This window comes from Cheilinus undulatus, linkage group 8, assembly GCF_018320785.1.
Source record: "Cheilinus undulatus linkage group 8, ASM1832078v1, whole genome shotgun sequence".
NCBI classification, from domain to species: Eukaryota; Metazoa; Chordata; class Actinopteri; order Labriformes; family Labridae; genus Cheilinus; species Cheilinus undulatus.
Genome location: NC_054872.1, coordinates 32,278,141 through 32,302,772, shown reverse-complemented (window position 1 = coordinate 32,302,772; position 24,632 = coordinate 32,278,141). Strand labels below are relative to the sequence as shown.

General features: G+C 38.9%; 2 protein-coding genes across 5 annotated transcripts in view; both read right to left on the bottom strand.

Moving 5' to 3' along the window:
- Positions 1-8,743, bottom strand: part of clcn1b (chloride channel, voltage-sensitive 1b) — a 48,299-nt gene extending 39,556 nt beyond the window's left edge. For both annotated transcript variants that reach the window (XR_005992200.1, XM_041793142.1), the window contains exon 1: positions 8,622-8,743. Coding sequence is in view for 1 of the 2 variants with exons in the window: in XM_041793142.1 (XP_041649076.1) it covers positions 8,622-8,672 (51 nt within the window). In the remaining variant the exon portion in view is untranslated. The remainder of the gene's footprint in view (positions 1-8,621) is intronic.
- Positions 8,744-8,881: 138 nt separating this feature from the next.
- The window catches only part of casp2 (caspase 2, apoptosis-related cysteine peptidase), a 16,023-nt gene continuing 272 nt past the window's right edge, over positions 8,882-24,632 (bottom strand). The window contains exons 2-15 of one of the 3 annotated variants that reach the window (XM_041793149.1): positions 24,101-24,293; positions 22,588-22,758; positions 22,405-22,476; positions 22,046-22,207; positions 21,779-21,848; positions 21,258-21,352; positions 20,763-20,945; positions 20,152-20,280; positions 19,969-20,059; positions 17,433-17,633; positions 14,926-15,035; positions 14,717-14,832; position 13,796; positions 8,882-8,965 (exon numbers count right to left, since the gene is read on the bottom strand). In XM_041793149.1, the coding sequence (XP_041649083.1) occupies positions 8,882-8,965; position 13,796; positions 14,717-14,832; positions 14,926-15,035; positions 17,433-17,633; positions 19,969-20,059; positions 20,152-20,280; positions 20,763-20,945; positions 21,258-21,352; positions 21,779-21,848; positions 22,046-22,207; positions 22,405-22,476; positions 22,588-22,758; positions 24,101-24,250 (1,635 nt within the window). In that variant the 5' untranslated portion in view covers positions 24,251-24,293. Of the gene's footprint in view, positions 8,966-13,029; positions 14,833-14,925; positions 15,036-17,432; positions 17,634-19,968; positions 20,060-20,151; positions 20,281-20,762; positions 20,946-21,257; positions 21,353-21,778; positions 21,849-22,045; positions 22,208-22,404; positions 22,477-22,587; positions 22,759-24,100; positions 24,294-24,632 lie in introns of those variants that run through there. The other 2 variants (XM_041793147.1, XM_041793148.1) reach the window with 2 other exon arrangements.

Below are 24,632 nucleotides of genomic sequence, written 5' to 3'. Positions count from 1 at the left end.
GATGCCAATTTAACATAAGTTCTCTGTTTACTATACATTTTTTAGGGAGGCACAATACTGGATTTTTGGCCAACATCTGCCTGTATTTTACAGATTTGTTTTAGCTGATGTTGGCACTGAGACAGTGCCTATACAAAGCATTTACCCCCTTGGATGTTTTACCCCTTTACTGATTTTTTAAAAAACAATCACGGTCAATATAATTTGGCTATTTGACAAAAAATGCCGCTTAAAAAATAATTTATAATGTAAAATTAGTGACTGAATAAATATTCACCCCCCACAAGTCAGTATTTAGTAGATGCACCTTTTCTGCAATAACATCACTGAGTCTGTGTGGATAGATCTCAATCAAGCTTGCACATTTGGACACTGCAATTTTACTCCATTCTTCTTTGCCAAACTGCTCAAGCTCTGTCAGGTTGCATGGGGATGGGGTATGAACAGCCCTTTTCAGGTCCAGCCACAAACTCTCTATTGGATTGATGGCTGGGTAGTGACTTGCCCACTCCAGAACATTCACCTTGTTGTCTTTAAACCATTTCTGTGAGCTTTCAGTGTTTCAGGTCATTGTCTTGTTGGAAAATAAATCTTCTCCTGAGCCATAGTTCTCTTGCAGACTGAATAAGATTGTCCTTCAGGATTTTTTCTATATTTTGCTGCATTCATTTTACCCTCTTTACAAGCTTTCCAGGACAGGCTGCTGAGAAGCATCCCCACAGCATGATGCTGCCACTCTGTGCTTCCTAACGAAGATTATGTGTTTGTGGTGATGTGCAGCGTTTGTAGTCCGCCAAACATAACGTCTTGCCTGATGGCCAAAAAGCACTATTTTGGTTAATATTTGATACGAGTTTCCTTTAACAGTGGCTTTCTCTTTGCCACTCTCCTGTAAAGCTTTGACTCAAGCAGAATCAGGGTAACAGTTGTTGCATGCAGAATCTCTCCCATCTTAGCTGCTGAAGCTTGTAACTCCCTCATAGTAGTCATAGGTGTCTTAATGGCTTCTCTCAGTAGTCTCCATCTTGCACACTCACTTACTTTGTGAGGGTGGCCTGATCTAGGCAGATTCACAGATGTGAACATATTCCTTCCTTTTCTTGATGATGGATTTTACTACATTCTACGTTTTTTCTTTGAGTTGCTTGGAGTGTTCTTTTGTCTTCATGGTGTAATGGTAGCCAGGAATACTGATTAACCAGGGACTCAACCTTCTAGACACAGGTGTCTTCATACTACAAGCACTGCACTCAGGTGATCCCCATTTCACTTATCAGGAGACCACCTGCAACAATTGCCTTGACCTCTGTTCAATTATGTGAGTCACTTATTCAGTCAAAATACATGTTTTTATTACATGTTTTTATTTAATTGGCATTAGTCATAGAAATTTTTTTCACAAGAGTTTTTTGTGTAATTTTTGCCAAAATAGCCAAATTATATTGAGCTTGATTGAGTTATAAAATTAATAAAGGGGTAAAACATACAAGGGGTGAATACTTCTTATAGGCACTGTATTTAAATGTGTATTTCAAACCTAAAACTTAGGTCCCTAAAGCACACTTTTAACATTTATGGAATGAGGATGAACAAAGAAAAAGACTTAAACTGACACAAGTCTGTTGTTCCTGCCTAAACTGCACAAATGTATTTGTACATACAACCAATATATAGGCCGATATTTACAGTAATTAAATTGGCTCTTAATGGGCAGAATTTTTTTATACCTGCTGGTTGCCAGTTTAGTTCAGTTGGTAGAGCAGGAGCCTGCAGATATAGATGCCTACCGATGCTGGAGTCCTCAACGAACTGGTTGGGGATTGATTGGTTGCAAAATTGCATCTCATCTCCCACTCTCTTCCCCAAAATTTACTGTCTCTCTTGAACTGTCACATCTAAATAAAGGCAGAACACCCTAATAATGTAATCTTAACAAAAAAGTTGTTTTTAATCTGCCAATGCTGATAAGATGATAAGATTTTCATTTGTTTGCCTGCCTTATTTAAACGTGTATTAAAAAATGGTCAAACCGGCATTTATTCTGCTTCAGCAGCAAATAAAACTCTTATTAGTAATGAAACTTAAACAGTTTGTAATTTCCAACTATTAACCTACATTTTATTTGCTGAGCTGAAGTTTTTGTCATTAATCCTCTTAGTCCTAAGCTATTTTTTAATCATTTTGTCTTTCCTGGACTTGTTGTCTTAAAAAGCATAAAACATCAATTCAGTGGTGGATATTCAAGCTCTAAACATCCTTTCCTGGGCTTTAAGAATATATGTGTTGATGCGCAGATGGCCTAGCGTTGTAATGCGTGACCTATGTACACAGGTGGCCCGGGTTCGGATCCAGCTTTTGGTCCTTTGCCACGTGTTTCTCCCAACTCCTGTCCCATTTCCAACTCTATACACTGTCCTTCTCTGTCAAATAAAGGCACTAAAAAGCCCAAAAATACATCTTTAAAAAAATAGAAAAGATGTATGTGTTGTATTAATGTCACTTGAATTTAAAAACAAGTGATGGGACTATAAATACAAAAAAAAGAACTGAACAGAAATTACAACTCAAAGATTTTTATGTGTGATACACAGTAAACATTTTTGACTAAGACTTTTTCTGCACAAACTTATTCTCTCGTCTCTTGGGGAAGTGAAAAAAAAGTCATTCTGGGAAAGAAAGTCTTCAAAATGTTCTCATTTCAACAAGAATAAAGTCCTTGTCCAGTTTGAATTGGCCGAATTTGAGCCATTATTCAAAGCAGTTCCTTGTCTGCAGTGACACAGAGGGCCCTATCACAGGCTCTCTGTCTTTCTTTCTCTCCATTATCAATCAATCAATCAATCAATCAACCAATCAATCAGTCTTTATTTATATAGCACTTTTCATTCAATGCAATGTAGCACAAAGTGCTTTACACACAACATAAAAATGAAAGAAAATACACCCCCCACACACAAGCACACACACACACACACACACACACACACACAAACAACCACCACCACCATCCCACCCAGTACCCCCACCCTCTTCCCCACTCTGTAGTCCATACCTTAGCAAATATGTCATATATAATGGATTCCTTACACACAGGAATGTGCGCACTATGAGCTATTTAGGCCATTTCCACCAGGACCGAATTGAAAAGACATGCAGTTTGATACAGCACGACATGACCTGCCATTTGTTTTCACAGCCCATATGACAACTACTGTAGGAAAACTGAATGATAGCTAATGCTAAGATAGCAGCAGAAATTATGGAAAAATTAGTTAAAATTGATCAAAAAGGCTTCAGAGTTAATAGTATGGATTTAATCTTTCAAGACCCCAAAGTCACCCAAGAGAAGCATTAACAAGGACTACAAAGGGGTGGAGTCAATGGTATGGTAAAAATGGAGGAATTCCAGAGGATTAAAAAAGTCAGTGGTTATTTAACTTTTTGTAATGTGTCTCTTGTTGTATACACTGACATCAACCTAAGAGGGTCAAGTTGCAGTTTAGTTTGTTAGATAGCAGCTTATAATCTCTGTATATTCTGTGTGTTAATATGAAATGCTCCCATGGTTCGTATGGATAATTTTGCCTTTCTTACTTAAATGGAAACCTCGGTGTAAAAACACAAAAATGCAAAACACTGCAGTGCCTTGAGTGTCCAGTTGAGGCTATCTTGTAAACCCAAATTATCCACAATGGTTCCGATACTAAAACGCCCATTTTTTCAGCAGAAGTAGATGCGATTGCAGCAGCTCTTTCCTTTGTTACTAACCTAAAGTCAGTGTGATACAGCATTTCCTAAATGGCGACCACCATCTTTTAGCTTCAAAATACCTCTACACAAACCAATTGGTGATGTTATTAAGACTACGCACATGTTTTATACGGTCTGAGGTTTTACTGCTAGTGAAGCTCAAGAAGTTCAGAATAGAAATCAGATATGTCAACCTTTTCTTTCCTTACTTTCTTTCCAGTCTCTCTCACCTATGGCTGAACTCTTGTGTGCAGCTTTGCACCTTCCTCCCTCACTCTTCCCTCTAAAACTTTCCCTCTCACCACCCCTTGTCCCCATCCATCCAACCCCCCGCCCCTGAGGTGAAACCTTACTCGTGGATAAATTTAGCAGCAGTGTGACCCAATGTTCACTGACACACTTCTCCGCACCTCTCCCTCTCTCACGCTGTTTGTCTCGTTCCGCTCATCTCTCCCAGGAGGCCTGTTGTTCAGACAGATGGAGGGTTTTAACCTTTACACAAAACAATGACAAGTTATTGACACTATTTCACAGCGTTAACAAGGCGTTTCATTTTGCCGCTATTAATGTACCTACTAACAGTTTAATTATTACATTAAAGCCACCTCTGTAGTCGTAAAGACATGTCAAGTGACTGCGATATCATGTGAAATTTAATGGCTTAATCGTCTACATCCCAGTCATTCCAGTCTGTGAGACATTTGCCAGGTAAACACGATCCCTTTTAGTAGCCTGTAACATTTGAGACTTATGAGATCTGTTTCACTGCTGTTGACATTCTCACAGATCGAGGCCCGTCTCCTCACACAACCTTAGTTTTAAACACATCCATTAGATAAAGACCTACAAGGAGCTGTATCAAAGCAGGCGTATATTCTGTAAGGCCATAAAAATACTTGAGACTTATGATACCCTTTGATACCACATGTTTTAAATGTAAAATCTCCTATATTATACTGATCGATAGAAAACCCCAAAGCTTTGAAATGTTTCAGTACCAAGACTCTGCAATTGATGTGTGCTATTTAGACAGTGAGCAGGAGCTTGTTAGCAGTTTTTGGTAATAAAAAACAAAAAAATGTCCCATGTTGGACTCCTATGGGTCCTTTTTTGAAGCAGTGTTATCATCAAATTAATTTATTTTTATAAGTACCAAATCTAAGTTTGAATTCTGTTGTCATGAAAGTCCTATTATGCTAACATACAGCTATGTGTTCTCACTGTGCTCTGTCTATCAGTGTCACACAAGTCCACAGAGGGCACTTCCTCCTTGTTAAGGTCTAAGGTCAACAACAGCTGTGTGACTTGAAAGCAATTAACACAACTTTACAAACCAGGCAAGCACTCACTGCTGAGGTGATCGGCAGGTTAAAAGAGGCTGAGAGGCTGACATCAAACTCGCTTCATTCACTTAACCCTAAAAGGGGAAACTTATTTGGGTTTATTTCAGCTCCATTATCTCCCATCTTGGATGATATAAAATATATGACTAAAAAGGGACAGGAAAAAAATGCTTAAAAAGTGTATCTTTACAGAAGCCCTGCAAAGACATGTATTTTTATATTAATGTTTTCAGTGGTAACATATATTTTGGTTGTTTTCTCAAGATCTCAAGAAATAAACACATTGTCATTGTCATGGGTAAATCAGCTTTGTTTTTCCCAGAATAAGGAGATAGATAAGTCAGGATTAGCAAAAAAAAAATGTGCTCACTATTATGGCAAAACAGAGTCAAAACAAAACTTAAGGATGTAAATCTGCTTAGAGCTACCATACTTCACTGACTTTTTGCCACAGTAGTTTCCAGGAACATATTTATGACTCACTTTTGGGTCCCAACAACTAGTTGAGAATCCTTACATTCGAAAATGAACACATGCCTTTTTACTATTTAAAGAACAAATATAGAGTTCTCCAGTAGTTTGAAAGTTAGTTAATTATAACATGATATTATCAGCACGATATCTCAGTGGATATTAGCTTAGAACGTGAATTATCGCAACTGTTAAAACTGGACTTAAACAGCTGTAAATATTGGCCATATGAACAAATGAGGCATGTTTATATAACAGCGTTCTGCTTCATTTTCTTCTTTTCTTTTTGTTTTTCAAAAATTCCATATGCAGACAGCATCGTATTGAAAACAATCTCCATGCACATGAGACTGCAGGAAACACCTAAAACTGTAGCATACATGCCAGGCCAGTAGTTGGTGATGTGATTTTACAATGGACCAAAACACACGCATACGTCGAGAGATCCTTCCTTCCTTGGAGCTTGAGTACTATAGTGTAAACAACATCATAGTTTGCATCAGTGTTAATTTTGTTAACTAAAACTTGACTAAAAATATTCATCAACTGTTTTTTTTTCCATGACAGAAACTAGAATTAGACTAGTCAAAAATAGATCTTTGATGACTAAAACTGACAGGAAGTAAGTTTAGTTTTCATTAAGATGACTAAAACTAGACTGAAATGTAATTTTGTTTTTGCCGGACATTATAAATCCCTTATATTTCTCCACTGTGGGTAAATCTGTCAAAACACAATGCATCTGTATCTCTTTTTCCTCTTAGCTGTAGAAAGCAGGGACCCCAGGTTTGGCGGGTTTGTTAGAACACACTACCATGATTTGGTACCAGATTTAGGCAAGAAGATAAATGCTTGGACTGCCGTAAAGACTAAAATGTGAGGACTTTTTATGGACTAAAACTAGACTAAAATGTTATGTGTTTTCGTCGACTAAAACTAGACTAAAACTAAAAAAGGTACAAATGACTAAAATGTGACTAAAAGTAAAATATGTGATCAAAAGACTAAGATTAAAATTAAAAGTAGCTGGGAATATTAACAGTGTTGTACATGTACGTTTGTCAGGGAGATGTTTTTATGCTTGTCTACATGGAAACATAGACGGGTGTGAAAACTTTTCATTCTGGAGGTTGTTTCCAAATTGTTCCTTTTTCAGGCACCCAAAACGCTGTTCTCATGGAGACAGGTAGCCAAAACGCAACAAAGTTGTGTGTTTTCACGTAAATACGTCATGTAAATGGGGCCTAAGTTTGCAGAGTTTCAGGCTGGACAACAAACCTACAGCTTAAGTCTTATTCTTTAGTCATCATCATTCCTGACAGTGTAAAGTGTGCTTTGAGGACTGAAATTTGTGAGTTTGTTCAGCCCTAAAAACAGTTTATTGATCAAGAATATTAAACATTTAACTGAACCCTTTTAAGACTTCAATATATTCGCCCATTATCAATAATAAGGGAAGAATACGTTTTTAAATTTACAAAGTTATTAATATCATATCCTGTCATTATTTTTTATTTTGACTTTTTTCAATCACTATCAAATTATTTGTGAATACACATTTACTTGCCTGCAAACCTGCTATGCATAATGACAGTAAAACTAGGCACTAAGTCTTACTGGGCTACTTTCCATATGCTTCCTTTTCTGAGTCTAAATATGGTTATTTAAATGCAGCTATAATAAGATATATATTTTACTGAAAATTTAAAAAAAAACTTTCAAATTCTACACATAAACTCTTGCTGTGAACTGAACTCCAAACACAAATGTCTGTTGTAGCCTCTGAGCCTCTGTGAAGAAAATGATTAAGCTGCAAATACACACTGCTACTGATCAATAAACAAATTATGTTAGTATGATCTATTAACGGCTCTTCACATAAACTCCTCAAATCCTTCAAGGCTCTAATTTCCTCTCTCCCTCTCTCACACATACACGCACACACTGAGTCGCAGTTTTCACACCTTAGAGATGTGAGACTTTGCATGTAGACATAAAGCCACTAAGTCGTGTGATTAATTGAGATTTCTTATTTATATCTGACCTGTGGGCCTCTAAATGGCTCCACAAGAACTGCAGATTTGATTCAGGCCAATGTCTCAGAGGAAGAGGAGGAGGACAGGACGCTGTCACTGCTCCTCCTCACTTTGTCAGTTTCTAAGGCTGCTCTAACACGTATACAAACACCCCAGCTGCTCTGAACGCTGTTGCTCATGTATCTGTCATTTTCACTTCTTAATTCATCTGACCTTTGGACGTAACTCTGCTTCGAATCAATCTGTTGCTGAGTCATATGTCTGTAGAGCAGGTGTGAATGCATAGAAACAGAAAAAAATGCAGACATGATGCTCCTGGGAGAAATGACCATCAGCCTGGATGAGCATTTAAACAGATGAAGCGGAGGATAAGGAGGCATGACTTCATCTCAACACGTACATCTAACCTGTCTGCTCAGGTTTCCTGTATATAGGTATTTATATCCACCATCACATGAAAACACCAATGACTTTACAAGGCTGCAGCTTGGAGGGATAGACAGGGTCACAAACAAAAATGCACATAAGCATAGAGAAAACCCCAAATAAAAACAGTAAAATAGAAAAGATCGAGTAAGAGATCAGTGTTTGAAATCTACATAAATAATAAAATCCTTGATTACTGCAGGGATGACTTTCCATTTATCGCCTTCAGTAATTCACAGTGTGGGTGGTGTGAAACCAGCGCAGACTGTGAATGTTTCTGAAGGCCGGGCAAATAAACTTGACATTAAGTTGCATAAATCGTGTACAAGAAGTGAACAGAATGGAGGAGGAGACAAAATGAGAACTGCTGGTGGACAGGAAAACAAAAGGATGCAGCAGATGAAAATAAATGACCCAGAAGGAGTTGTGGAAGAAGAGGACTGAGAGGTTAAAGGGTGAATGAGTAAGAGTGAAGGATGGTTGGAAAACAGACTTGCACTGAGAGATGAGGAGAAGCAGGATTAGCAGCTTTTAAAGAGATAGACAAAGAGAGCTGGCAGACAGGCAGGTGAAGGAAGATATGGGAAAGACCTACCAGGGTCTGTTGGTATCTCAGAGCCTTCCTTTGCGACGCATCTGCAGCCATTGACACGCTGTCACTGATCCAAAAATAACTTCGCTGGACACCCCAGCATTTCCAGTGGCGTGGGCAACACCATACACACACACGCAACCTCCTTCCCACACTCCTTCTCTTAAATGTACTTTACACCAGATCAAATAAACACACAAACATCTTCTAAAGTTTCTCACTCTGTAATAAACTCATTATCAAACACACTCAAACAGGGAAAATCAAAAATGGCTGGTGACGTCCTCCTTGACTGTGCTCCTCTCCAGATGATCCAGAGGCTGCGAGCCATCCAGCTCCACCGAGGTCTGACGGACACATGGACAGAAATCAGACAGGCGAACAAAGCACAGCAAAGCCATCTGATGAGGCAGTGAAGGACGCAGCGCTTTCCTTTATTAGAACTGCAGACACCTAATAACACACACATACACACACACACACTTGTTGCCCTTAGCAGCACCCTCCCTGCCAGCCGGCCATTAGGTGTATGCGTGTGTGTTTGGATGGACTGTTCTTGTTTGGACTTGGGGGTTGGGGGGGTAGGTGGGTGGCAAAGGGGCTGGAAGGGCACCCCCCATAGGGCTGCCCCCTGCAACGTGAGCAGGAAGGTGCACACGACACCCCTATGACAGCTCACACCTAATCAGCCAATGATGCAAGGCAATCCCCATAACACTCACATGCTATGGCAGACCTCCCTTAGGAGGAAAAATGGTAACCCCAGCCCTTAAAAAAGGCTTGTCAACTCACTTCAGAGCATTGTAAAGTGATCTCCATATTGCCTAACCTCCCCAGAAACTTTAGATGACCAGTAGGCCAAAACAGCGGGGGAAATAAGCATAGAGTGTACAAGATGCACATTGAGCCTTATCCACCCAGTCTTAAGAAGAAACTTGGTCCTGAAACCCTCCTATGTAATTTTTAAATATTCGCCAAAGTTTCCTTATTTCCTTAGCTGAGAACAAAATCTATAAGCACTCTTACAAACCCTGGGCTGATAAGAGAGGATGAAGTATTTGATTTTGCACTCATCAGCTCTCAAATGTGCTAGATTAACAAGACAGTAAATAATATTTAATTCTATTCTACTGCATTTTTAATCAACTTTAAAATTTTATATTATGCAAAAATACATGACTTAAATATGTTCAGGTATTAATTTAAGCATGCAGTGTTTGATCTTAAGCTCAAAACGTTCAATTATGAATACAAATCTCGCACATACAGTGCTTAACAAATTTATTAGACCACCACCCAAAGTAAGGTTTATGCTACAGCTGCCCTTAATTAACAGCATTGGTAAAACCAAAATCATTTATGTTTCTGCAATGGTTAATACACCAATATGTAGGAGCTCTTGAACCAAAATTGTATTTTGAATGCTAAAATATAATTATTATTGTTATCCATGAATTTTCAAATTTGCCGAGTTACAAAAAACCCCTGAAAAAATAGTAAAGCACATTAATATTTCTTGATTGATATGTCAAATTCTAGTTATTTACTTGCATTCCTGAACAGAAAAATGAGTTTTAGAGTTTTAATGTTATGCTTGACTCATTTCTGACTTCTCAGAGAAGCCCAGTGAGCCGACTCAAATTTGGGTATTAAAAAGGTGAATTTAGTTTGAAATTCCTCATTCCTGTTCAAAATGGTAAAACGTGGAGAGCTCACTGAAAATGAAAGAGTCCGCATTAAAGCACTTCATGATGCTGGATGGTCTCTGAGACAGGTGGTCTAATAAATTTGTTGAGCGCTGTATATAGGTGTTTTATCATTAAACACTCACTTAGAACAGTAAAACACACGAGTATGAGTGCATCAGCTGATATAAATGTGTTTAAATAATCCATCATTTTAAAGTGCCAGGTTTTATAATAAATATGCATTTTAATCAAATCATACTCACTTAAAAAAGTCCCCCCCACATGCTTGATTAACAATTTTTTTTAACCCATTGTGAAAACATTCCTTTCTTATTAGAGCATGATGTATGCCATTTTTTATACAGGCACCAACTGAACTAGTGATCTCATCCAATTAATGTGTCTAGCAAATATTTAATTACTACTGGTACTAAAATATGACTAAATCATCCTCTCTTGGTGTCATTTGGAGCAGCACTACATTAACTTTACAACAGTGTAAATTTTGGCAGCTATTTTTAATTTTAGTCTTAGTTTTAAATGAAATGCATTTTAGTTTTAGTCACATTTTAGTCATTTCTATCCTTTTTAGTTTTAGTCTAGTTTTAGTTGACGAAAACTCGAAACATTTTGGTCTAGTTTTAGTCCATAAAAAGTCCTCACATTTTAGTCTTTACGGCAGTCCAAGCATTTATTTTCTTGCCTAAATCTGGTACCAAATCATGGTAGTGTATCCTATGAACCCCGCCAAACCTGGGGTCCCTGCTTTCTACACCTGAGGGGCAGATAAGCTATAGATGCATTGTTTTTTGACAGATTTACCCACAGTGGAGAAATATCACAGATTTTGAATGTCTGCCGAAAACAACATAACATTTTATTCTAGTTTTTAGTCATCTTGATGAAGTAATGAGATTGTTTTTAGTTCATTTGAACTGAAACATTACTGGTACCTTGCCTCTGTCTCACTCCTATGTGCCCTCTGTCTCATGCCCTTATGTGGGCTTACAAGGGACATATCTCTGTGCTAAATAGAAGAAATGTTCACGTGCGTCCAGCTTACAAGCACCTGGCATTCATCAATTTAGGAACACAGGTGTGAACAATTCAACAGCTTAAGAACATCAATCCTTGCAGGTTTCTATTAGAAACTTTAAGAATATATTTTAATAAAATCTTAGGAAGATATCAGTGATGAGGCCCAAACTGAATAGCTCTCAGGCCTTCTAGGTCACAGGTGTCAAACTCAAGGCCCAGCGGCCAAGTCCGGCCCGTGGAACAGTTAAATCCGGCCCGCAAGATGATCTTGTATTTCTGTTATAAATGTGAACTTATCCATGATGATTTAAGATATCCTTGTTAAGTCACAAAATCTGAATGAGTAAGGAGTAAAAATATTCAGATAAAAATTCAGGAGTGTGGGAAAAGAAATTAATTGTTTTAATTTCACATTATCAATTTAGCATCTCACAATTAGGACTCAAACTTAGGATTTTGACTTTTAATTTCATTCTTTGTGCATTTCAACTCATAATTTTGACATCTAATATAATATTTTGAGCTTTAAGATTCATAATTATAATTTTTAAGTGATATTTGACCTTTTTAACTATATATTTTGTATTTCATCTCATATTTTCAACTCCAAACTTTGACTTTATAATCCCATAGTTTGACCTTCTAGACTCACAATTTTAAATTTTGAATCATGTTTTGACTTTCAGTTTCATGATTATAAATTTTGTTTCATATTTTGGTCTTTTAAACCTATGATTTTGACTTTCTATTTTCCTTTAAAAAACATATTTCAATTTTAGTTTCATGTTGTGACCTTTTTGAACTAATAAATTTACTTTTCTCAGATTGTGAGCCTTTAAACTTATCTTTTTAACTTTTTAAATTGCAAAATTGTTTATCATCAGTGCTACATTTTTTTCTCATATTTTACAACCAGTGAAACAGGGTTGACAGTTCATGGTTCAAAAGGTGACGCTGTTAGGCTCTCAGGTTAGTCCTGAATCCAGAATCTGGCCCCTGCTGTGATTGAGTTTGACAACCCTGTTCTAGGTGGACCACCCCTGCTCTGCCCCCTGACAGAGACACAACATCCCACCCTGATAAGTTCATTTAAACATCTCTAACTCTTCCTCCTCTCATGCCGATGAGACCAGCAGCCATTATGACAACCACAAAGACACACAGACTCACACAGATCCCTCCTAACCCCGCCCTGCTTTGTGGTCCACACGCAGCGCATAACAGCCTAATCTCATAGCTACACCGGAGGCCAACGAGAAATGTGCTACTCTGACCGCCAGCGTGTGTGTGTGAGTGTGTGTCAAAGGAGAATGACTGTGGACAGCTGGCTGGTCGCTCTATCTGATACACTAAGAACATTATCACCGGGCAGCAGGCGGTGTGAGAGATACATGCGTCCCAGTCACAGCATGGGGAGACCTGAGCGCAGCAGAATAGTGGGGAGCCAGTTATACTATACCTGAGAGCAGAGAGGTGGGGCTTTATGCTGGGAAACAACACACACAAACACAGCAACAAGGAGGATCAAATAAAGTGGTGAACGTACAGGAGCAGGCATTCGTGCAGAGGCCTCTCGGTGCAAGATTCAGCTGGAAACAAACAAAGAATGCACAGAAAAATGCATGCACAGCAAAATGCAGTCGCACTAACATGCATAAGTGAGACGAATCAGACACAGAAGCGTGTTTGTTTAAAAATCAAGGCCTGTTTATTGTAGAAAACATTTGGCAGTGATTGGCGTTGACAGAAATCAAATCTCTCTTGGCCCCCCCACACTGCACCTCAGCAGAGCTTGGCAGCGTATCCAATCTTGAAAACTTCTCAGCCTGTAGCAGTTACTCTTTCATACCACTCACTCCTCTGTTTTTTTATTTGAAATCATATTTCCTAATCACATAAAAGAAAAGAGGATAAGAGGAGCGTGTGGAAACCTTATTCTGAAGGTGCTCACTCCTAACACTCACTTAAAAGCATCTTTGTTTACAGATGGTTAACAATCAATACTGTTTCGACCATGTATTCTGTTTTCCTCACGACAACACTGTTGTAACTAAACACACTTTGCCTGCTCGGGGCTTTTCTGGGAAACATCAATGCACACAGCCTTGATAAATTGATTTCTCGGTGTGTTTGTGGGGGGGGGCTGAAGTGATACAATATACTGTGAAAGCTCTGTGGTCTTAAATTCATCTAACAGATCATCCTCACATGACACAGGCTGCTGTAGAAAACTGCATAACATTTATGGAAGACAGTAAATACATGTTTATCCCTACTGTAGTCACATACAGTAACAGTAAAATATCACAAAAATGCTGATTGACCGTCTAAATATGCACCTCTGATGTCAAGAGAGACTATTAGCAGTCGTAAGTCAGAGTAAAAGTCAGAGTTCATACTTAACATGTATGACCCCATGAGTAGCACCACATTCCCCAGGCAGCCCACCACCCTGGCAGGGACACACCTACACTAACACAGCTGAGAAGGGGCATTTCATACAGTGCTCTAAATTGACAGACTTGTCTGAATGTCCATAGAGAAAAGGGGTACAAAAAATATATTTATGTCTGGGAAATTCAAGATCCTGTTTTAGAGCTGCCCTGTATTTTTTTCTGTTGGTAAGGCAAACTGTAAAAACTAATCTGAAAATAAGTTAAAAAAAAAAAAAAAACAGCTGGAGACTTTTCAGTTTCATCTGAACTATAGCTGATAATAACTGAGTTAAAACCTGCCCATGATCTAGACAGCAAAAATAATATGAACCTGCAGGAGCCCTAAGGAATATTGATAAGAGATGCTGAAATGCATTTGTCTCTGCTTTGCTGCCCCCTGCCTGTGGCTATGTGCCACAAAAAAAAGAAATTACCACATCTTATGACAAACATTATATACAAAGAGAATGAGCTTTAAAAGTTTAAAAAACAATTCATACAAAATAAAGCCACAAAAATACATCTGTGTAAAAATACTTTTCTAAAAAGTGACTGAAACCTCAAAGCAGCTGTGCAGTAGGAAAACAAAAATACATCTCTGTTTCAATCTGAAGGAATAACTACTAAACCTGTAATACAGACATGCAGAAACACATGTTATATGCTTATATGTTGCCCATTTCCCAGGTAGATTAACTGAAGTTGCCACTTTAATGGCAAAGTTTGCATGAGTTAGAGGGAATGTCTGTCTGATTTCATGCAAAAAATACAACTAAATAAATCCTCAATATGGATGTGCATTTGTAATAGGGGAAGGTGTGGCAGTAATTGGCATAGAAAGAACAGTTCCTGGCCTTTAAAGTGAGGCTTTAATGGAAAGGAATGGTCCGTGTGTGTGTAATTATGCAAATTTGCATGTCAATACTGAGGCTGGTACTTGGGGAAAAGGTAGAGGTCTTTGCACAATGAGCTGGTGAACTCAGACATCTCTTTGCATCGGTGGTGGGCAGTGCCTGGAGCATAACCTTCCCGCTCTTTGATATGTCCATTGACCTTGAGACAAGAAAAGAAAGTAGTACAAAGCTGTTAAAATGCACAATATACAACAGTGATTCAGTGGATTTATTATAATTAACTCATCTTCACCTGCACCAGGATGTCTGCAATGTGTGTGTCTCTGGCATGGAGGCGGAGAGCTGTGTTAAGTTCCTGAATAAACCAAGATCCTCTCTTGGTGTTTCGCATGGCTGCCGTGCCTTGTGGGACATCAGATTATAAAAATACAGGATTAAAACAATGAGATGAGACTCAGGGAGAAAAGCTAAGGACATGTATGTTATTCAAAATAGGGCTGTTACAGTACCAGAATTTAGACTTTGATATGAAACTAATAAAAATTAAAGAGTATTATTCCAGTTTTAATTCTACAGCAAGAAAAACATAAGTATTTTACAATGTTTTCTTGTTTGTTTTAACTAAAAGTATTTTTCAGGCTTCTGCCTTTATTTAAAAAGAGTTGAAGAGATGCAGGAAATATAGGGAGAAAGAGTGTGGAAAGACATGCACGAACTAGCGCAGATATCAGGAATCAATCCTACAACCAGTGCATCAAGGAGTATAGCTTCTGTTTATCGATGCCTGCCCTTCCAACTGAGCTTAACCAGAGCCCATAATGTCTCCCGTAATGTCTATCTTTTAAACCCTCATCAGTTAAAGGGATATTTCAGGATTTTTGAAGTTGGGTCGTATGAGGTGCTTGGCTGTAGTAGTGTCATTAGCCTCCAGTGATTTCCGTGTAATTTGATCCTGTTGTTATTACGAGCTCAGAGAGAGCTGGCGCATAGCGGCTGTAGATGGGAACGTGTTGTCCGCGTAAATTAACGAGTTTTATGAATAAATGGGCCAAGAAAATATGTTGAATCACCTGTGCACTGTGTCGAAAATGTGCACAGCACTTCATTTCTCCCAAAAAATCCCTCTGTGTCAGGCACTAATTTAGGATGCAGCTTTCAGCATTTTGTATCCTTCTGCCTCCGCACACTGTTTACGGTTCACACATCTGCCGGTGTCATGAGATTGTGTCATTAGTTGTCCCGAAACATAGGATAATGGTGCATTTTACACTATTTCATTTCAAATTTCACTCATGATCTAGTTGAACAGACCTGTAAATCTGAATACTGAACTGCTTCTGTTTTCTTATGGCAGTTATATTTATTTATTTTCTTTAAAGCTTCTGTACTCTTCAAACATTAAATCATTAATTTACAGACTATCATTTTTCATCAGATCAGAAAGTATTATTGAAAGGAGTCAGAGCTTAAAGTAAACTATCATTTAGGCCTTGTACTCTGCCTGTCAAAAAGTGCAACAATCATTCAGAGCTATTGTCAAACTTATTGTTACATGTGGCTGGCTCTGCATGTTTCCTCTCTCCCCGCTCTCTCTGGTCTCCCTCCTCCCCCTACCTGTGTGGCTTCAGCACACCTGTGTGCTGTTAGCACTCAGGGCTGAGGAGGGGGAGTATTAAGCCGTGTTTCCATCAGGGGGTCCAGTTTGATCCAGTTCAGTTTGGTACGGTTTGGTACGCTAAACCCCCAAATAGTTTGCGTTTCCACAGACACCCATGCTCTCACTTGGGTAGGCTGGGCTGTAAAAGCATGCATGTAAAGTCACAGACAGCGCGAGTCAGCTGTTGCAGCAGCAGAGGTATAGAAAGGATGAGTGACAGAAATCAGTAGGGAAAAGGCAGTAAACAGCTTTATTTCAGCTGAAAGTGGTTTGTTGGTTTTGTATTGATTAACCTTCTCTTTTGGTTGATTATTAATTAATTCGGTTTTCCAAGTGTTTCGTTTTCCCATTCTTTCTTTTTCCCCCCAGGCATGTTTAGATTGCTGGGTTTTGTTGTTTTACTTTGGCTATAGTCCTATTTTCTCGTTTTCTTTTCTTGATCAAATAGGTAGTTTCTTTTTGGTTAGGTAGCTTTAGTTAGGGGTGGTGGCTGGTCCAATGGCCCACTGCGTGGTTAGCCATATCCACCACCCCTCTTTTGTTCTTTTTGGCCAGCGGCTGCAGCCCTTTTGATTTCATTGATTTGTTTACTGCTTGATTAATTGATTATTGCTTATTTAAAATAAAGCTTGGATTATTTTTATGGTTAAAATTAATCATTTTTAAGAGGCCGTAACACTTATGATAAGTAGAACCAGACTAAAATATTCCTTTTCTTTGTTAAACCTACTGCCTGCATTACCCAGAAAGTAACTCAACTATTTAATTGGACATTCTGGTTTTATCCTGGAGCAGTAGTGTGCCTGATATGTTTACAGATTTTACAGAGCTATACTGCATTTGATATGTTGGTTTTGTCGCAGTGTGCTACATATTCATGCTGCAAGCATCGCTGTTTGAAAACAGAAACAGGTTAACAATAGATGGTTCAGGGGAAGGACATAACAGTCAGCGGAAAAAGACAGTCCATATTTGTTTCTGCTAGTTAAAATGTGAACTTCTTTTTTCATTATTGCATGGATTACTGCACACCTCAACTGCTTCATTAACTTCCTCACATTAACTTCCTTACCCTTAAGACTTAAGATGAAAACACATTTCATCAGTGAGTCAACCCAAAATAACAAAAGAGTCAAACTTACAAATTTTCTGACCTTTGAGAGATGCATATCCACAGATCATGTCGGAGCGCTGGGGCAGTTTAATCCTGGGTCTCCCCATGTCTCCTCTCCGTCTGGAGTCTGCGTCCGCCTGTCCCTCTCTTCCAGCATCCCGCTGTTCACAGCTAGGTGAGCTTGTCCTCACTGGCCCGTCTATCTGCTCCACTCCACAGTCCATCTCCTCTGGAAGACACAACAGCTTCACATTAATGTCAAACATTCATCAGCCTTTCTGATTTTAGAGGAATCCTTCTTCATCATGGAAAAAATGTGTTTTTGACAAAGGAAAGCTGCCTCAGCCTCTGTTTAGAAAGCAATGTATTTAACTATTTTTTTAATGTAGATTCTTAATTGAAACATGGTTGACAACGTTTTCATATCCTGAATACTTGAATAGAATTTTAATGTGTTTACTGAAGCCATTAGCAGAGACAGATGCCAAACACATCTAATGACCTACTGGCAGAGCACCTGTGTTAGGTGAGGGTGTGTGAGAGTAATAAGGACTGATCTTGAGGTGTCATGGGGTCTGTGGGGGGCGCCATCAGCCATGTAAGCAGACCATAACCTCGGCAGAGATGTGCTCATTAACTAGGAGCCTGTTACTACACTACTACTATATCATTTTTTTAAACAAAGTCTTCAACAGAAGATCGAATTTGGACATGGTATGAATTCATCCACACCATCTGGCATCAGTGGCTGTTGGACAGCTAGGAAATTGTTACCATGGTAACCTGTCCCAGCAGCAAGGAATGTAACAGTGGACAACATCTGGGCATCTGGAGGGACAGTCTGCCACCTAAGTTTTGTCTTACTACATGTGCAATGTTTAGTTGCAGATATTCACTGCATTTTATTATGATTGGCACACTCTGTTAGACACTACAGTAAATATAATTGCATATTCATATATCTTCATTTTGCATTGTATTTGTATGACACCGCACTGATCTTAGAGCAAGAGAACAAGTCAAAAACACTTCCATGAGGAAGCCCCCAGAAGTAGAGGCTTTAATCGTCTCCCCTGTCGGGAGATGAATCACGGGCTGTGTTTCTGAGATCCACCTAGCATTAATGTCATGGCTATTATGCCAAGATTTTATTGGTTGAGATTGGTAAATCAGCTAACCTGACACACCAGATGGATTTGTTTCACACATCCATCTGGGAAAGCTTCAATAGGAAACTATGGGAAAGGCAGAGGGTTTGAAAAAAGCTCAGAGTGTGATTGGATGAACGTTCTGTCACATCTTTACGGGCCAATCAGAGCAACAAAACACGTGACATAACCGCTATCAAGCTCAAGGTGTGCAGCTACCGAGAAATAACACGAAACATGGCGACTATAGACATGCAAGTACTCGACTTTTGTCGTTTTTGAAAAGAAAACAACTCACTGCTGTTCTTCTTTTAATGAAGAAATGTTGTCAAGTTCCGATAAAACTGGCACTTTAGCAACATCCACGCTAAGCTCTTCCGCCATAATTGAACCGGCCTCTTGCTGCTGCTTGTTTACATCACAACTCTGCCGCGCCTGAAAGTACTGCCCCTTGTCGCTGATTGGTCCTTTCACTTTCTAACCAGGCCCAAATGGTTCAGATGGGAGCTTTCCAAAATGGATTCGCCAATGAAAAACAAGGAAACGGGCGTATCCATCTGCTTTGCAAGGTTATAAATCAGCAATTTATACTGAAAATTTTATCAGATGCATTTTCTCTCTTGATGTGAATTAGAACTGAAATCAATTTGAGCAATAAATTATTCTATATTATAACCTACATTCAGTCAGGAACACTCGTCATACATTTAACCATTTTATTGCAATACATTTTAACTTGGCAGAGAAGGCTCTGCTCTAAAGATGTTCCTGGGTTAGTGAAGCAGCATGCTTTGACTTTCCAGGGAGTGCATAGCTAGAAAACCCCAAAATGAATGGATATCATAAATGACAAAGACGTTATTTCAGAAGCAATTAATCCACAGTAGCATGAATCTGAATATGAAGGTGCAACAAGCTTTAAGATATAAAGGAGGCGGCTGGGGTGGGGGAGGTGAAGCTGTCTATAAGCTGACTGCAGCTGGGGGGGTATGAACTAATGCTAAGCTTCATCAATATTAGATAGAATGAACTACAGTAGTTATTTTTGCTCATATTGCAAATTTGGTACCAATTGCTTTATTAAAGGGGATTATCATTTTTATGTCACTCATTTTGACTGAAACAAAACATACATAAAACACAAAAAGGAGGATTCTTGTGAACCATTTAAAAAAATTGACACTTGAATTATTGCATAATGTGCATACAATCTCTGCTGCTGCTGCAAAAAAAAATGTATTCGAGTTAAAGAAATATTGCAACTTCTGTGATTTGTAAACAGCAGCAAGCCATATTGAGATTTAATCTAATTTGTGATTAATTGCCCAGCCCTAATACATATCTACATATCTGATATCAGAAAAAATTCATTCTGCATCCCTATAAAAATGCACAGGACAAGACGGACAGCCTTACCTCCTCTGCAGGCCTGAATAAAGAACATCTTTGGCTTGTTCTGAAGCAGGGGGCAGTGTGCATTGTCAAAGGCCTCAAACACCCAGTCCAGCTGTAAAAGACAAAAGACACATTACATGTTGAGCATCTTTACCACTGACACAATAACATCTATCACCAAAGAAGACAATCAAACTAACAAACCTGCAGAAGCTCTCCATCTGTGCCATATATAGCTCCCTCCACTCCGTGGGAAAGCAGACACACCACACAGCTGTCCACTGTCCGGTGGTCCTGTCGTCGACCAAAGTTCTCAATGCATGCCCTCATGCCCTTCAGAAAGAACCAGAAAAGAAGAACTGCATTTAACAGGAGATTTTTGCTTCTTTAATAATAAAAGGGTTGATGATGCTAAAATGTGGTTACAGAGATCACTCAGTGAAGCCAACATATTTCCCCTCTTCCAGCCTGTACCCACACTTTGAAGACTACCTTTGAGTAAAAAAAAACCATTGACAAGCAAAATGATCTCTGCTGCCAAATTTCTCAGAATAAGCTATAGGACTGAAATAAAAATGTGTTAGCTCTGTGATAAAATGCCCACACTGAATGGCACTAAAAATGTGAACTGAGCTGAAAAAAATCCATCGAACAAATCTTATACGAGAGCACAATGTCAACAAGCACTGGCCGGATGACTCCCCAAAATGATTCAAGGTCATTCCTCTCCCTCCTGAAACGTCCTTTTCCTAGCCTGGATTGTGTTTCAAATAACATCATGCAAATGCACTTTTATCTGTGTCTGTATGTGTTACCTGAGCAGTGAGGTCTCTGTGGACAGTAACCAGGTAGTCAAGCTCTGTGAAGACCTTCCTGAGGACCTCATCATCCACCTCACCTCCTTTCCTTGGGTCAAGGTCGGGAGCAGCACGAGGATCAAAGGTCACATTGCTGATCACCAAGGCAAAACCACGAGGAGATGAATTCATTCTGTAGGACTGGAGCATGGGAGGTCAGATATAAAAACAAAAACAGATAAATTAGTCCTAAATAAACTCATGATGAAGCATATTCAAAAACTGTAGCTACAACAGGATTAGCACCTTTCTTTGACACATCTTATTGTAGTATATTATTACTTCTAGACATATAAACCACTTGCAGTCACTAAATTGTGCCAATGTATGACATAGTAAAAGATAAGTAACTTGACACTAATAGGAATTTCTGAAATGAGACCAAAGGGAGACCGTAACTGAAGAAGTTGCAGCAAACCTATAAAGCTGACCTTGTAAAAAGAAATATTTTACCTTCTGGCAGTGGGAGAGGTAAAATTCCGTTGTACACGGGAGCACCGGAGTGTTGATGGGACTATCCGCATCCAGACTAAACTCCATGGACTCTGCTCCACACACAAAGAGAGTTAAACTCAGCGTTTTACAAGTCAAACTGCTGATGCAAACATTTAAAATCATTGTGTGTTCCCGCCAGCAACTGTGTGATAGTAAACTTTGTACTACAATGCTGTGAATGAGTCACTCTTTGGGGCGTGGTGCCTGTAGGTACAGACAGACAGAAGCCGAATGCTAAAGAAGCTGCACTTCTACACATCTTTCAGTGATGAGATTACATAATAAACAGCTAGCTGAACTCTTTCCAGCTTTCATGGCTGCACGGACCTTTGTGTCTCAGTATATTCAATTACCTGTTTGTTTTAACTGAACAACAAGCACCGCCTCTCATCTCCACAGTAACAGAAAAATATCATCAACAACACTGTAGGCATAAACCTATTTAGCCTGACTGCAGACCACACTGATGTAGTTCTCACCTTGTGTCCTTGCTCGCTTTGCAGCAATTCCTTCTTGGGTTGAAAGGGGAAGAGGAGACTCAACAAATCTCTGAAATTCAAAATCATGAGCAGTTAATAATGGAAAAACAGTCACTTAAGACAATATTTGGTGTAGAAACAGCTGTTTGTGGGAATAAAACAATCAAGACAATGACTACTATTATGAAACCTCCCACATGCTGCCTGACTACCTCAGAGAGCCATCTGGCTGTCTAACATGATATGGATGTGGTCTGTGATTCTCACATCTGTCTGCTTATCTCTTCCTCTTTTCTTTAGTCTTCTGCCTCTCTCTCTCTCCCTGTCTTCACCTCTGCCGGGGATGAACCCTCTGGATGTTGACTCTGAGCACAGGCATGAGGAGGTGCTGCTCACCTCACTCCTTTCTTCTTGATCTACAGAGGACATCTGCAGAAAACCATGCAACTGAACTTACTATCATTAGAGACTTTTCTTCAAACTATGAACATTTATAAATCAGCTGACAGTTATAAAATCTCCTTGAAATTGAGCGATACAGGGACCTGTGGGCATTAGCTTTCGTACTGTCTTGGGAAAATGTTAACTGAGTGCAGTATTTCTGGCTGAAAGAGCAGAGTGCTCACCTCTCCTTCCTCTGCTGTCTGCTTAACTAGTTGACCTGCCTCCCCTTCTGGCTCTTCCTCAGGCTGAATATTCTGCGAGCAGAAAAAAATCTAAAGACTGAACTAGATCTTTAAAAAATCTATTGTATAATATAGTTTTAAGTCATGTGAATTGTAGAGATTCCTCATAAAGTCAAAACTCACTTCTGAATGTGTTTCTTTTCCGTCTTTTTCTGGTGATTGTGTGAGCAGGTCACACAGGTGCTGCTGGTCAGTTTCTTGTAGAGCTGAACAAAAGCTGCTAAATGCTCTTGGTCCTCGCTTTGGTAAAAGTAGAAGTAAACGCCAGCTCCGTTTGTGAGATGTTTGCTCAGCCTGGAGGAGAGGAGGTAAGATCAGAAAAGTCAAGATTACTGACAGTATTTTTCTTCACACATTTTAAATCAGAGCTGAACATTGACTTTTTAGCTCATGGTGGCTAGTAGTTTTCCACAGTTGCTAGCCACTGTAAATGTTTACTGGCCACAATTTTCTTGTTGAAAATAACTATTTATTACTAAAGTTGACTATGACGTTCTAAAACCAACTTTAACTAGATCTTATTATTGTAAGAACACTGTAGTTCCAACTTTAAGGTACTTTTTCCTCATCAACCCTAGAAAAAAACACAAGCTGACCAACAAAATTCATGCTCTCTGCAGTTTAGTCACCAAAATTTGCTTTAAAAAATAGCACAAGTTAAAACAGAGCTCATATTGGGGCAGGTGCTTGACTGATTGATTGATTGGCCTTCAGAAATATAAAATTTGGTTAAATAATTTTGATCAAATCCTCAGTGTTAAAAGAGAAGTCTTACATACATTCTTTTATTCTAATCAGCTGTCTGAAGCCTGTAAACCCCTTATATTTTTTCATTAAAAAGTGAACAACTACATTTGTAAGCAGGTTTTTGAAAATTTGGCTGACAGAAAAAAACCTCAATCAACTGTTAACATAGCTTAATGTTTCTTGTGTCAACTAACTTGTCATTGCAGATCTAATAGAACCTGTCAAAAGCTGCTAGCAGTCCAGCAACAAGCTAATGACAGATATTTAGAGGTATCCAACAATACTTTTCTTGTTGACAGTCAGCTGACTTATAGCTGCTTGTCAAACCTGCTAATAAGCCCAGGCTCTTGAATTAAAACATTCAAGTGTAGAGAGTTAGTCCTGCTGTACAGTGATCCCTGCTGGGGTGCTTTTGCTCATGTTTGTGTTGGTTTGTTGTTATCTTTAGGGATGCACAATAGTGCCTTATCTTTATCAGTATGCATTACCTTGCTATGAGATTGACTCTCTGCTTTGTTCTTGCCAGAGACCAGCCATCATTTTTTTAAAGAGTTGCTGCAGCTCTGTCACATTGTAAAATATTGTTTGACTGTATTTAATGTGGACCAATATAGACACTTTTAAAAAGTTATGTTTAACTCTATTTGAGTAGAATTTAAACTGTCAATTTTGCGTTGTAATTTCATTTGTTATAGAGGTTTGACTTTACCTCCACAACCTGGTTGTAGATCTAGTCTCCTCTTGTTTTTGCTAATAAGAAATTATCATTTTGCTGTACAACTCCTCAGTATATACTCAGTGCTTGAAGTAAACTTTGAATAAAATACTACGTAACTGTATTTTTAGTTGAGTACAATGGTCGTGTACTTCACCTCTGTTGGTCACATACCATGATGCTCTCTGCCATGCTCTCTGTCAGGATTTCGTCTGCCTGTAAGAACTGAATGAGCAGTTCATCTACAACCAGCTGTTTGCACAGAACAGCAGAGCGTCTCCTTAGAGCCCGTCTGTCCTGCTCCAGCATCCCACACTCCAACATGGTGATCAAAAAAAACTGGGACAGGTACCAAATACACACGAGCCTAAAAAACAATAACACGGACGTTAAAACATAGTACAATAACCTGTCAGACAATGTCATATCAATATTAATGTGGGACACACTGTGTGGTTTTCTCAGTAGTAACGAGAAACCATCGATTGACTCTGTACAGCGAGATAAAAAAAAACACTACAATAGACATATGTTAGTGTTATTACGAAATACTGATCACTTATGGATATGAGAGCATTCTCTACCGTAAACAATAACACTACTGACGGTGCTAGCGAAGTAGTGCAGCTGTATACAAACACGTGTATTTACGAATACATGTGGCCATAATAGTCGAAATAAATGCTTAACGTGAATCTAGCGATGC